We start from the raw sequence: 15,101 nt of genomic DNA on the forward strand, positions 1-15,101 counted from the left end.
AAAACCAAACTGATGCATGCAAATATACATTTAATTAAGTACTTGGTCAAAGACGACAAAACTATATAATTGTGAAACAGAAAGCAAAGGGCTGACAATGTGGGAAAATGATATTCATGGCCTACCCTTGTTGCAACTTTTGATGAAGGAAGTGATTGTATTAAGGATATTACAACCATTAATAGGGCCATACTCATTTTCTAGCCAAGCTCTAGGGATAATCAGAGCGTGAGGTGATATGGGTTGCTCTGCATTAACCTTCAAGTTCTAGTAAGCAATGTGGCTGCTATTCAGTTTCTGAAAAAATAGTCTACTAGGTGACTTAGAAAGCAATCCTAAACAGATCTGCTCAGAAGAAAACCCCATTTTATTTGATCGGCTTTACTCCCAGAAAAGTCTTCTTAGGACTGCAGCCTAAGTAATGGAGTCCGGTGTGGTAGAGTCTGTTGTCTGGATTACTTACCCTTTAGCCATTAGGAGAATCTAGATCTTTGAATACTCCATAGTGAGGGTACATAGGCCACAAGATACATAGCTGGGAAATGTGAAGGGCTTTTCCTTGTCATGCTATGGCCTGCCTTTAGTTGCTGTGTGTTTTGCCTGGCTATAGAGCAATGTAGGAAGACTATACATGTTCTTGCCTTAGGTTGAATATTATAATTTAGTGCAATGAATTCTATCAGCCAACCTTCCCCCCCAATTTTTTTTTCAAATGTTAAGCTCTTGACTATTATCCTACACAAGCTAACCATGTGAGCAGGATCATGCCTAAATATAGCAATTAATGAATATCAACATACCCAGTACTATCATCTCACTATTTTTCCATTCTTTCTACGGCTTTAATCACTTAGAAAGAGCAATGTCAAGAGAACAGAAGCTTTGTTTACTTTAACTTATTTTATGTCTAAATAGTTAAACCCCTACATCTAGCAATAACTACATGTTATGGTTCTATCAAGTAAAAAAAAACAAAAACAGATCTCCTCCCCTAGTACACCATGAAGACAGATAGCTGCTAGTACAGGGCTGCTAGTTTATGCTCAAAGTAAATGTAATATAAAAAGTCATATATGCACAAACCCTGGATTTAACACAATATGTAATCATATGTTCAGCAGTACTTGAGATATCACAGCCTATATGAAAAGCCATGGAGTTGGATACCATATTTTCCAGGCAGCAAGATATATGTGGACATCATTATATAATTTTGTATAACTGAGATTAAAATAGGTCATTATTACATATTAAACAACTGGATCACAAAATAAACAAGGAGTATTGAAAATATAAGTTCTATTGAGTTTGTTACTCATTATTTACAACATATATTTAGAAACATGAATGCAGAAGAAAATTTGTATACTATAGATAATCTTGTACTTACCCAGGACACATTTTTACCCTTAGGTGTCTTTAGCATGGCAACATGCAGTGCTGAGATGACCAATAGCCCTACCAGCATGGAAAGTCAGATGAAGGGATATTCCAAATGTTTGCTACCCAAATTTATAAAGTCCCTTAGCCAGGATGATACAGGCACAGTAAGCACCAGACAAGGAAACAATTAAAAAAGTCATTTTCTTCTTTTAATATTCCATCCAGTTAGAGTGACTAAAAATTCAGGAAAGACACAAATAAAAATCTATAATATTGGTATGTGCAAAGTTGGTTGGTCACTCAAAAAAAAAAATGACACAAAAAAACATGCAGTATTGAAGTGCATTTGTCCTCTTGCTCCAAAAGTGCAGTGCCCAACTATTCACCAAGCTGTAATAAAAGCTTTGAGGCTGGAGCTTACCCCGAGAATTAAGAAATAAATACCGACACCAAGTAGCCGTTGGAGGACCTTGAGAAGGTTGGTTCTCGGAAGCATTGATTAAGACTTGCTATGCTTGAATATTTCTGAACTCCAGGATTCTACTGACGTATAAAAAAAATAATAAAGATCTCAGTTTCCATTAATAATGTATGCAAGCAGTACACAGTATATACCTGTTGCTATCTTCTGCGCATTCTCTTTACAAGGCTGTAGCTGCAGCTTCAGAGTCTCATAGTGCACCTGTTGTTGATGTATTTCTACAGTGAAAAGAATGGTAACCTAACAACCAATAACATTTGTTTGAGAGAGAAGCCCCAGAAGGGAAAGCAAAAACTGAAAAACGGACTCTCTGCTTGTCTCGCTTTGTATCTCTGTCCTTCTGTCTCTTTATGTTTTGTCAATCTAGATTACCATAGCAGATCCAAGCTAAATTTTGCAACTATCAGTAGTGATTAGCGTGAGCTGATTGAAATCGGATTATACGAGAAGACCTCTGCCTTCTCACTCAGGAAGCAGGCCAGTACCATTAGAAACTATTTATGCTTCACCTCACAACATCACAGCATTTGGTACAATCCACTTTCAGATTCATGGACAAATTGGATTTGTGATTTCTTTTAAAGAGAGAGGCGAATATATTGTTATCAGGACCCTTTTTTAGTTATAAGACTACAACAGAAGCAAACACAGAATAACATAGCACAGTGCTGAACTTAGATGTTAGTATTTAGCCTCTACTACTGAAAGAGATTTGAATACATGATTCATAGCATTATCTTCTGAGAACACTGGTAGAATGAAGTGATTATTTACTGCTTTGCAAATGATTACCACAGACAAATATTCTTTGAAAATAATCAGCTTCTAGTTAAAACGTCCAAAATGTCCCATTACTGAGCCACATTAAATGTACATTAATGATAGTTCTAACAATTTTCTTTTCAACAATAGTGATTTGTAGAAATATGGGTGTTACTCTCATTTATTTCAATAAGAAGTGGTTGCAGATGGGTACAGAACATAATGAAATAACAGATATACGGGGTTCATATGTAAATACAGACATTAAGATCAAAGTAAAAAGTATAATAATGGGGAGTTTCTTCTTTATATAATTACTTCAATGGTATTTATTGATCAAATGGTACTATACAAACATAAGAAAGCAAAAATAGTATTCGAAGGATGCAATCCCTACAAAGGATACTACTACTCCTTAGTATTAAGTCCACAGAATTCAACACGACTTACTTCTAAGTATGCATGTTTAGGATTACACTGGAATTATGTCAATCAATTGACAGTTAATATATTAATAAAATAATAAATAAAGGATTCAGCTAGAAATATTTTAAGCTACAACAATGTTAGTAATTAAACCTTTAATGACAGATGGTGCAGAATCATACTCTAATCTATATAACAACATTGTGTCAAAATTCCCATCAATAAAGCATCTATTCTTATAACATATTTAATCATTTTCTTGCATATGTCCTGAAAGAAGTCACATCTCCATATTAACAGGCTTTGTCAGATACTGATGTGTCCACTGTCCACATCATCTGCTCATTAAAAAGATCAGTTGTCTTCAAAATGAGACTTGCACAAAGGTAAATGGGAGAAGGACTAAGTATGTGGTCTACTATCTGAACAGGTGTGCTGTAGCAATATGGAAGACTTCTTAGGTTCATACTTCAACCATTTCTGAACAGGTTATCTGCTCCAGGTTCAAATGTTCTCAGAATGCGTTTTTTTTCCTGCTTCCCCACATCATTGTGGTGCTTTCGTGTACCTTCCTGGGTTTCCCTAGCTTTTTCTGATCTTTCTGAAACCTTTTTGCAGTGAAATTATGGGAATGATCACAGTAAAATCTGGATAGCTACCATGTGGAATTGAGAAATTCAGATTTTTCTACCTATGTGGCAGTCATTTCCTGCCTATACCAGCTTATTCTTAAATGGGTGCAACTATACATCACCAGCTTGATATAACTATCATAATATATGTGAAAGATTCTTAATTCTCAGCTTTTATTTTTTTTAAAAAATTCTCTAGCCCCTTCTATTGTGAAGATATCTCTACAACTTGAAGAGGCTAGAGACTTATTTTTAAGTAGAAGCAGAGAATTCAGAGAACCTGGTTTTTTTATATAAAATTATATTGATACAGCAATATTCAACAGCTGATTTTTTAAAAAATGGAAAAAGCCCCAGATGCCTATGGCTGCTTCTTGGGGACTGGGGCAACGAAACCTGCCATGTGGACGTTCCATTGCTGCTGCACTGTATCAGCAGCCACAGCAGTAATGGGGAAACCACACAAACCACACAATGAATACTATCTCCACCTGATCACTGTTGGTATGATAAAGCATGAAGGTTACATTACAGAAGGTGAGAGAGAGAAGAAGAGTTCAAATATAGTTCAACCTTATGAATCCAGAGCAATTAATGATTTGTTGTTATTCAATCGCACAGTTGAGTCTGACTCTTTCGACCCCCTGGACAAAGTCACGCCAGGCCCTCCCGTCTTCCACCATCCTCCGAAGTCCACTCAAATTCATGTTTGTTACATCAGTAACACTGTCCAGCCATCTCATCTTTTGCCGTCCCCTTCTTCTTTTGCTTTCTGTCTTTCCCATCATCAGGATCTTCTCCAGTGAGTGCTCCCTTCTCATTTGGTGGCCAAAGTATTTGAGCTTCAGCTTCAGCATCTGACCATCCAGGGAACAGTCAGGGTTGATTTCCCTTAAGACTGACTGATTTGATCTTCTTGCAATCCAAGGGACTAAGATTCTTCTCCAGCACTACAGCTCAAAAGCATCTATTCTTCTGCGCTCGGCCTTCCTTATGGTCCAGCTCTCACAGCCATACATTACTACTGGGAATACCATTGCTTTGACTATACGGACTTTTGTTCGCAGGGTGATGTCTCTACTTTTTATTATACTGCCCAGGTTCGCCATAGTTGTCCTCCCAAGAAGCAGACGTCTTTTAATTTCATGGCTACAGTCATGGCTACAGTCATCTGCAGTGATCTTGGATCCCAGAAATATGAAGTCTGTCACTACTTCCATGACTTTTCCTTCTATTTGCCAAGGTGTGATGAGGCCGGATGCCATAATCTTAGTTTTTTTGATATTGAGTTTCGAGCCTACTTTTGTGCTCTCCTCTTTCACCCTCAACAAGAGCTTCTTAAGGTCCTCTTCACTTTCTGCCATTAAAGTGGTATCATCTGCATATCTGAGGTTGTTGATGTTTTTCCCGGCAATCTTAATTCCGGCCCCTGCTTCATCTAGGCCAGCATTCTGCATGATGTACTCTGCATATAAATTAAATAAGCAGGGTGACAATATACACCCTTGTTGAACTTTTCCTATTCTAAACCAATCAGTTGTTCCATATCCCGTTCTGACAGTTGCTTCTTGACCCTTATACAGGTTTCTCAGGAGACATGTGGGGTGGTCTGGTACTCCCATCTCTTTAAGGACTTGCCACAGTTTGTTGTGATCCACACAATCAAAGGCTTTAGCATAGTCAATGAAACAGAAATAGATGTTTTTCTGATACTCCCATGCTTTATCCATAATCGAGTGAATGTTGGCAATTTGATCTCTAGTTTCTCTATTTCTCCGAAACCCAGCTTGAACTTCTGGTAGTTCCCAATCTACATACTGCTGAAGCCTAGCTTGTAGGCTAGACTGATTGGCTAGATTTAAATTTACTAAGCAACTATAATGGAATTTAGAACAGTTATCCAGTACAAGTAGTTCAATATCAGTAAATGGGTAACAGGGCAAATCTCAACTGTATCTATGCATGGGACTCCTTCCAGGGCTCTTTAGAGGTTAATCACAAACAGATTTTAAACCAGGGACCTCAAGCATGCTAAAGCATTTCTGTTCCAGAATACTATGCTTATCTCTCTAGTCTTTCTTTCCCTGGTTCCATCACTTGTGCGCTTAGCTAACTATGTAGTACAAAAGTGATGTCAGCTGTGTGGTATTCAGCCCTGACCTCTTTATTCTTCTTTTCTGCTGATCTAACTGTTACTGGTCAAAAGATGAATAGTACCCTATTCCCAACATTCTTCTTGGTAGGACTCACACCCTGCCCTCAATCTTCCATCCATCCGTTTCCCTAGGCAGATACTGCTGAGATCACTATTTGATGTCTTTTCCACCACCACCCTAAAAAAAGTTAGCTTAAAGTTTTTCTTCTGCTGTGTTTTCAACTCCAACTGTGTTCTCACTCTTACTCACTAATTCTCCAAACTCAGGTACACAAAAATAATTAATACAATAATACTTAAAATTGTATTTGCCTTTTGCATAACATTTTGTTCATGATTTTTTTGATATTTTCATAGAAGTAGAACATATTATTTATTATGTATGGGTAGTCTATCATAGTAACAGTATCTACAGAATAAGTTTTTGTGGGTTGTTTCCTCTTCAAAAATAGTCAAAGTCGAGCTTAATAATATTGTTTTCAAACAATCCAGCAAATTAAACTTTTTAAACACAATCCCTCTTCAAAGAGAAACTCAAAAACTGTTTCTGCATATGATAAGCTTTCAAAAATCTTTCCATGGCTTCTAATTAGGGCGTTGTAAACTAAGCTATATCAAGAATAAATCTCAAAAAGCCTGCTAAAAATTAGGCGATCCTCAAACTCTTTTATAATGTATGTGTGTGTGTTCGTGTGAGTGTATGTGTGTGCACACAGAAGTCATGGCAATTTCTGGTGACTGACCTCTACTGGGGGCATGCAGGATATTCAGAGAGGTGGCTGAATGAAGCCTGCCCCTGCCTCCAACTGTGCTATTTCAAGAAGATCTTCCATCCAAGTAGCCAACTCTGCTTAGCTTCCAAGATCTGACAAGATCAGGCTTAGGTCAGGGCCAGAGATCCCCAAACTTTTGATAAATGCATGCAAAACACCAATAATTTTCATGTGGATTTTTTTTTTTTTTTGCCTGTACCATTTGGAAGCCAATTTCACAGAAACCGCTTTTCTGTCTACACTGACAAAGGTTAGATATTAGTCTGGAGATGGCAGAAACTGCAGCACAAATAAGACCATGTTTGACTTTGATTGAGCCAATATTCTTGACCTATGATACAATATATTGATATGGCTGAATCAGATCAATAAAATATCTTACCCAGCAAACTGTTTACAACAGATGTCACAGGAAAGCCCACAGTATCTGACAATCAGAAGTTGGAGATCTCATTAGACTACCATGGCTAATAACCAATGATAGATAACTCTATCTAACCCTCCTTATAAACCCACACAAGCCAATGGCCATCACCACATCTTGTGGCAATGAATTCCACAAAACTACCCATTGTTTAAAGAATTAAATTCTTTTACCTGCCTTAAAACTACTATCAATTGTTCAATCATGAGAGAAGAAGAAAAGTTTCGCTATCTTTAGTTTTTCTACAGAAAGAAATTTCAATTGACAAAAGAACCCTGGGTCACTCTGTGAAACTGACTGGCAGTAGATAAGAGGTAGACAAAAAATGCATAATTCATCTGATGAAGTGTATGTGCACATTAAAGCTTATACCCAGAATTATACTTTGTTGGTCTTAAAAGTGCCACTGGACTCAAATTTGTTCTACTGTTTCAGACCAACATGGCTACCCTGAATCTATGTCACCCCTTTAGCAATTTTTCCCTTGCATCATAGGTCACCATGATTATTTTTCAGTATCCTTTTTTGGGATGTAGTGATCAGAACTGTATATACAACCACCTAACACCCCATCAGCATGGGTAAGCAATGACTGTTGTTATTGAGAAACCTCTGGGTCTTTAGAAACATAAGTTGCACAGGTCTGTCACCCACACAAAATTTTCTCACTGTGTTCCTATGGGGAAAAAATTGGAATGGATTTCAATTCTTCCAAAAATATGAACTTTGGTTTCCATGGTCACTGCCTCCTGCCATGTTCCAAGGGAATTTTAAACAGATTCCAAACTCTTCTACTGGCGAAATTAACTGCTAAAAATATAGTACTAATTTTCTTACTAACGCTTAAATGACAACAGTTTCACATAAATGTAACAAAAAGTATGCATTGACTGTTAAATGAAAAGTATTTTCTGTTTGAAAAGTGCACTACAGTCTTTTTTACAGGTTTTCAAATAAACTCAGCAATCAAAAAAAGGAAATAGTTCAGATTCTTAGAACCCAGCCACCATTTATATCTATATGGTCTGCCAGCTTTACTCCTTTCACATTATGAATGAAAAAACAGAAAAAACTAAAATTTTCTGAAGTACACCTTTACTAATTCAGTTTGGTTAATATCTGCTAAAACCTGCCTTTCAACTCCTACTGTCTATGCCCCGGCTTCTGAGAGGAGGTGGGTGGCAGCCAGAGGCAGGCATTTTCTGTCAAAACACATCTTTTAACTGAAGCTTTAAATTAAGATGTCTTATCTTACAAACTTTTTAATAGTCTGTTTCTGTTTTATAGATAATTTTTATTCTGTTTATGGAGGTTCATCAGCGGTTATTACCCATGGTGACTGAAGGGAGTCTCCATATCCAGAGACCACAAACCTCTAAATATCAGTGCTGGGAGGCAGCAAAGGAAGGACCTCAACCTCTATGCTCTCTGTTTGCCCACTAGGGCAACTGGGAGGCTACTGTACTAAATGGTCTGATTTTAACGGCTTGTTTTTAACATTGAGGTGATTTTAACTGTAAGCAGGGCTTTTTTTCTGGGGGAACATGGTGGAACCTCTTTGTGGAAATAAAAGTTACGGAACCTCTTTGTGGATTTCTGAGACCTCTTTTTGGAAACAAAATTCTTTTAAAATGTTTTAAAAGGTTCATGAGGGGCAACAGGGGAGCATGACATCACTTGTGAAGACACAAAAATATTAAAGTATTTCTTTTAAAAAATAAGATTTCAACAAGAGGATGCCCAGTAGCAGCTGAGGGTAAGCGGGGAAGCATGCAGACAGTGCAGGGGACTTGTTGCTCTCACAAGGGTGAGGCACAGGCTGAGAGCCCAAGGACAGTCTGGGGTGGGTTCGGGTGGGAGAGAGAGAAAATCAACTGCAGCCTATCCAACAGTAGCATGGAGTAAAAGGACAGGTCCTCTTGTGGATCAAAAACTGGCTAATTAATAGGAAGCAGAGAGTGAGTATAAATGAGCAGTCTTCGCAGTGGAGGACGGTAAGCAGTGGACTGCCACAGGGCTCAGTACTGGGTCCCAGGCTCTTTAACTTGTTCATAAATGATTTGGAGTTGGGAGTAAGCAGTGAAGTGGCCAAGATCTTGGGGTTGTGGTAGAAAACTCACCGAAAATGTCAAGACAGTGTGTGATTGCAATAAAAAAGGCCAACGCAATGCTGGGAATTATTAGGAAGGGAACTGAATACAAATCAGCCAGTATCATAATGCCCCTGTATAAATCGATGGTGCGGTCTCATTTGGAATACTGTGTACAATTCTGGCCCCACACCTCAAAAAGGATATTATAGCATTGGAAAAAGTCCAGAAAAGGGCAACTAGAATGATTAAAGGGTTGGAACACTTTCCCTATGAAGAAAGGTTAAAATGCTTGGGGCTCTTTAGCTTGGAGAAACGTCGACTGCGGGGTGACATGATAGAGGTTTACAAGATTATGCATGGGATGGAGAAAGTAGAGAAAGAAGTACTTTTCTCCCTTTCTCACAATACAAGAACTCGTGAGCATTCAATGAAATTGCTAAGCAGTCGGGTTAAAATGGATAAAAGGAAGTACTTCTTCATCCAAAGGGTGATTAACATGTGGAATTCACTGCCACAGGAGGTGGCGGCGGCTACAAGCATAGCCAGCTTCAAGAGGGGGTTAGATAAAAATATGGAGCAGAGGTCCATCAGTGGCTATTAGCCACAGTGTGTATGTATGTGTGTGTGTGTGTGTGTGTGTATATATTTTGGCCACTGTGTGACACAGAGTGTTGGACTGGATGGGCCATTGGCCTGATCCAACATGGCTTTTCTTATGTTCTTATGTTTAGCAGCATTCCCCAGCTGCTGCTTCCCAGGTAAGTGCAACTTGGATTGCAGCCCCAGTGAGCCTGAGCTGAAGTTACTCAGCCATGCCCCCTGGCCGGCTCCTCTCCCGCACCGAGGTCCATGTGGCCTTGGCAGGTCCTTGGTTGTCTAAAGTTTGAAAACTGCTTTAAAATAGAGCTAAGCCCATAGTGCATGAAAATAAAATTGTTTCAAAGAATCCCATGTGTTTCTCCTTCATTCCCCTCTTGAGAGTTCCAGCACCTATTTTTTCAGGGGGGTGGGGAAGCTCTGTAAGTCATCTCAAACACGGCTCTGAAGAGGCAGCGTAAAAATATTCTAACTGAACAAACCAATAAATAAATAATGCTTGCTTTTGCTTTTGTTTCACATCATGTGTAACACACATCCCCTCTAAGTGAAACCACTTACACTAAGAACCAGAATAACACTGATGAGGCACATCAAAGAGATGCTTGAAAGCTACCCCCATCCCTGCCATCGATTCAAATCACACAAGAAGAATGACAGGAGCAGCCGCTGTCCTTCCCACGAAGGTCAGCGGGCTCTTTAAATAGAGGGGGAAGCCAGCCTGGCTACTTCTGCTGGTGCTACCCATCATCAGCCTCCATGGTGATTTAAAGGCTCTGGTGATCAGGTGATCAGCAGGATCTTTCCCAGGCACAGGAAGGGCAGCAGTTGCTCCTGCGCACCCTTAAAGATTTAAAAAGCCCGCCAACCAGCTGGTTGGTGGGCTCTTTAAATGGAGGGGGAGGCCACCCCAGCCTCCCAGTGTAGTGCACCAGCAAGCCTGGCACCAGCCCTGTCCAGAGAGCTAGCTTAACTAGGAAAATGAGCCCTGGGTGCTAAGATTACTTAAATAATGGTGAATCATTCTTCTGTCCTCTGAGTGCATGGAGCTTGGGCATTCAGAAGATGACTTGACTAGGCCTGGAGATGTGCTATCCAAGTCCAAAGGAGGCACTGGTATCATACACATCAGGATAAAATGACCAGATTATAATTAATTTAAGTTGCCAGCACCCCTTTATTTCCTTGAATATCTTCTATCCAAAACTGAATCAGGGCACACAGCTCATTTTTACACAATGTATACAAAGAAATTCCTATTAGTGTTTACCCAACACTAAGTACCATTGAGTTCAATGGGGCTTACCCCCTAACAAATAAAGACAGCAACTAGGGAGCAAACCAAACCAAGCCTACTCATAAGTAAGCTTCATACAATTTAATGTGGTTTACTCCCAGGAAAAAGTCCATAGGACTGCAATGTGTGTTAAAATAAAAACTGATTACCAATTTTAAAAAGCAAAATCCTTAAGTTTTTAACATGAAAGTTTATACCTTAAATAAAACTTCGTTGGTCTTAAAGGTGCCACTGGACTCAATTTTTTTCTAGGTGTAACTGTATTTTTCTGAATAGAGACTGAATAAACATTCTGAGAATAAGGAAAAGTAGCTAACAATCTGCAGACTTCAGCAAAGTTTTAAAATACTATCACACTGAATTATTCTATTTATTTATTTTGTTCATTTATAGAACACCCTTCTGCCCAATGGGGACAAATATAATATAACTCTTCCATGAAAATTAATAAAGAATATTAAAATCACATTTTTATAATTGTATAAAATTACCTCTCAAAGTATATACAATATCAAAATATCTAATTGTTTCACTAATGATATAATGCTAGGAGACATATCAACATGGTGTTTGACACTGTTTGAAATCAGAAAGTGTGGTAAACACTTCCCTAAAGTGAAGGTAGACAAGTAAAATGTTCTTGTGTGGTCCTCTTTGATCAATTTACATCAAGGAGGAAACCTGGAGCTGATAATAATTTGCTTGTCCGCAGCAGCATCTACTTTAAGTAACTGGCTACAAGTTTTAGGACTATCCAAAAAGAAACTCATTTTATCCTCACAATAACCCTGGGAGGTAAGTTAGGCTGAGAGTGCATGATTGGTCCAAAGACACCCAGCAGACTTTCACAATAGTAGAGCGGAGATTCAAACCTGGGGCTCCCAGATTCTACTCTAACTACAACACCACATTGAATGATTTGTATTAGAAAGAATCATAAATATGACCTACAATACTAAGGAACAGATTAAAACATATAATGCCAACTGCCTAAAAGTTGAGGAGATGCTGCTCACTCACACAAGCAGCTAAGTGGACCAATCTTATATCAATATAACCCTAACCTAAACCTGTACCTGCAAGAATCAAATCTTTGACTATCATCACTAAACCCATGTGGGGATCTGAGAGCAGAGTATAGTGAATGCATATTCATACACACACACACACACACACACACACAAACATGCTTAGCAAAGCAACCACAAGTGTTTCATGAAAATAGATTATTCAACTCATCCTCAATCTCTTCTGTTAATGTCAAAATACTTTAAATTTGCCATCTTGGGCTGTCTGGTTTGTCACCAGATCTTTTGCAAGTATCCAACTTGGAACAATAATTACTTCAAAACTGCAGCTCAAGATAGTTGCTCATGCCTATAGGAGCTGGTAACTTATTTTCATCTTCAGACTTTTTCAAAATACAGTTGCCTCCATTTAAATTTGAGATAATTTCTATATCTGCTTTATCCCACCAATAGTCCTCACAAAAGCTAGACAGTCTTTGGAGAGAGAGAACTTTTGAACACTGCATGGACTACTTTGTGTCTCAGTGCGTGTAATCTCTAGATCTGAATTTCATCCAACCTTTTGGTGACATGCCCACATGACCTCCAGCATGGCCCAGAAGTGATGTAGGCACATCAGGGTGACACTTCGGTTTGAGGGCAGAAACTCTATGATAGAATTAGTTCCGCCATAGAGTTTTTGCCGAGTGATTCAAGCATTACCCACAACATCCCTGACAAGCCTGTGTCTCACTACTGGGTTGTGTTGAAGTCAAATGGGCACACTTTTAAAGCATCAGGTGTTTCTCCCTTTTTTGCATTAAGTTCTCCTTGATAACCAACTGATCAGCAGTGGAGAGATTGGGCCTGGGAGCAGGGGACCTCTGCCCCCACCAGAAGGATGGTATTCCTATATCTCATTCACTTTCTTCCTAATTTTATTTTGGGTAACAGTTTAATGGTTGGGGGCATATTGGAAGTTTAATGGTGGAGAGACAATCACTCACACTCTCTTTTTTACTAATTTCATTGTGGGGTACTCCTCACTGAGATAAGAGAGGCCATGGCTCAGTGAGAGAGCATCTGCTTGGCATGCAGACAGTCTTTGGTTTGATTCCCAGCAACTCCAGTTAAAAGGACTAAGAAAGAGATGAAAGACCTTTGCCTGAGACCATGGAGGGCCACTGCCAGTCTGACTAGACAATACTGACCTTGATGGACCTAGAGCAGGGATGTCAAATGCGCAGCCCAAGGGCTAAATCAGGCACCCGGAGGGCTCCTATCAGGCCTATGAACTAGTCTGCTTCTTTTTCCCTCTCTTACTTCTTTCTGTGTCACAGCTTGCTTTGCCAGGATTTCTCAATTGCACAGAAGCTACAGAGCAAATTTTCCCCATTGTCTGAGGCTCCTCTCTTGAGGAGGAAGGAAAGCTTCCTTTGATGCTGACCACAATATTGCAAGAGTAATAATACTTTAAACATGCTTTATTTTATTTTTACAAAAAAATCTTTAATTGTATTTGTCTGTGTTCTTTACAAAGTTTATATCTCCACAACCTGACATTACATTTTACGACACACATGGCCCAGCCTGACAAGATCTCATTTACATCAGATCCAACCCTCATAACAAATGAGTTCGGCACCCCTTACCTAGAGGATAGATAGATAGATAGATAGATAGATAGATAGATAGATAGATAGATAGATAGATAGATAGATAGATAGATAGATTTATTGTCATTGTTCTCCACAAAAAGAGAGCAACGAAATGAGGTGCTCTTCCACAAACATACCAACACATCAAACACACATATTCATATTCATACCATTTAAATACATCTAAAACCATTTAAACCATTAAAACCATTTAAACCATTTAAATACATCTAAAACAGATAAACATTCATAAAACCATTAAAACCATTTAAATACATCTAAAACAGATAATCCTTCATAACCCTGCATTTAACCTAACCACAGCACTTGGATAGAAACTGTCCTTAATGATTCAGTATCAGACAGATTCATGTGCTCATCTGTTTCCAGACAAACAGATATGTCAGATTCAACAAGCTATCTGAACTAACACTCCTGTTTGCCTCAGTTTATTTATTTGATGGGTTTTGGGGGGGCACAAATGCAGGGGGAGGGTTTGGGGGCAGACTACTGGTGGGACAAAGAAGTCACAGAGATTAGATCAAATTTAAGACACTACTGGAGCCAACAGAGGGGGCATTTGGGGCTGCAGCAGGTGGAGGGTGTAGGAAACTGCACTCTCCACAGATGGTAATACTTTCCATATGTAGAAATTATTAGTGGATCAAAGCCAATGACAGCCGAACCTCAAACACTGCGATAATGTTAAAATTAAGGTGAAGCAATTACAAGATGACTAAGATGATCAAGAAAATCTGTTAATCAGTAACTTACATGTTGGTCAAAAGAATACAGTCTGTTCTTATTTTAGTTATGTTAGTGGTATTTTAGATTATTCATCAAACAATGTGAGTCTCACAATCATGCCAATCAAACAACCAAAGGAAAGTTAACACTGAAATATTATTTTGTGTATGAATGTCTAGCTGATAAAATATATTTACTCCAAATATAGATAAATGTTAGCTAATGGTATACCTGTGTTTATTTCTGTTCCACGTTGCCTGCTAGGGTTGTCTGATCTGTATTGGAAAACACCTGGAGACTTGAGAGTGGATCCTGGAGAGGGCAGGCTTTGGAGAGGGGAGTGGCTTCAGCATAGTATAATGCCATTGAGTCCACCCTTCAAAGCAGCCATTTTCTCCAGGGGAGCTGCTCTCTGCCAGCTGGAGATCAGTTGTAAAAGTGGAAGATCTCCAGGCCCCACCTGGAAGCTGGCAACCCTTTGGCCTGCTCATGTACAGAGGGCAAAAAAGGGTAACCGCTGGTATTTGTATTGCAATTTCTGCTGTTTTATTAACAAAGCAGTTGATTATATCAACTGTTGCATCAGCAGCAATCTTCAAAGTAAAAAATTAACTATTACACTTAAAAGAAGTTAAAAACTAAATAATTGTTTAGCTTTTCTTGACC

At 38.8% G+C, this 15,101-nt stretch overlaps 1 protein-coding gene across 6 annotated transcripts in view; it reads right to left on the reverse strand.

Annotated features, from left to right (window-relative positions):
• The window catches only part of CACNB2 (calcium voltage-gated channel auxiliary subunit beta 2), a 225,293-nt gene that overhangs the window by 137,690 nt on the left and 72,502 nt on the right, over nt 1–15,101 (reverse strand). Inside the window, exon 1 of one of the 6 annotated variants that reach the window (XM_060248404.1) lies at nt 1,391–1,640. The exons of the other annotated variants lie outside the window; for them this stretch is intronic. Within the exon in view, the coding sequence (XP_060104387.1) occupies nt 1,391–1,468 (78 nt within the window). The 5' untranslated portion in view covers nt 1,469–1,640. Of the gene's footprint in view, nt 1–1,390; nt 1,641–15,101 lie in introns of those variants that run through there. 6 annotated transcript variants of the gene reach the window in all.

Source organism: Heteronotia binoei, chromosome 10 (assembly GCF_032191835.1).
Source record: "Heteronotia binoei isolate CCM8104 ecotype False Entrance Well chromosome 10, APGP_CSIRO_Hbin_v1, whole genome shotgun sequence".
Taxonomy (NCBI): Eukaryota; Metazoa; Chordata; class Lepidosauria; order Squamata; family Gekkonidae; genus Heteronotia; species Heteronotia binoei.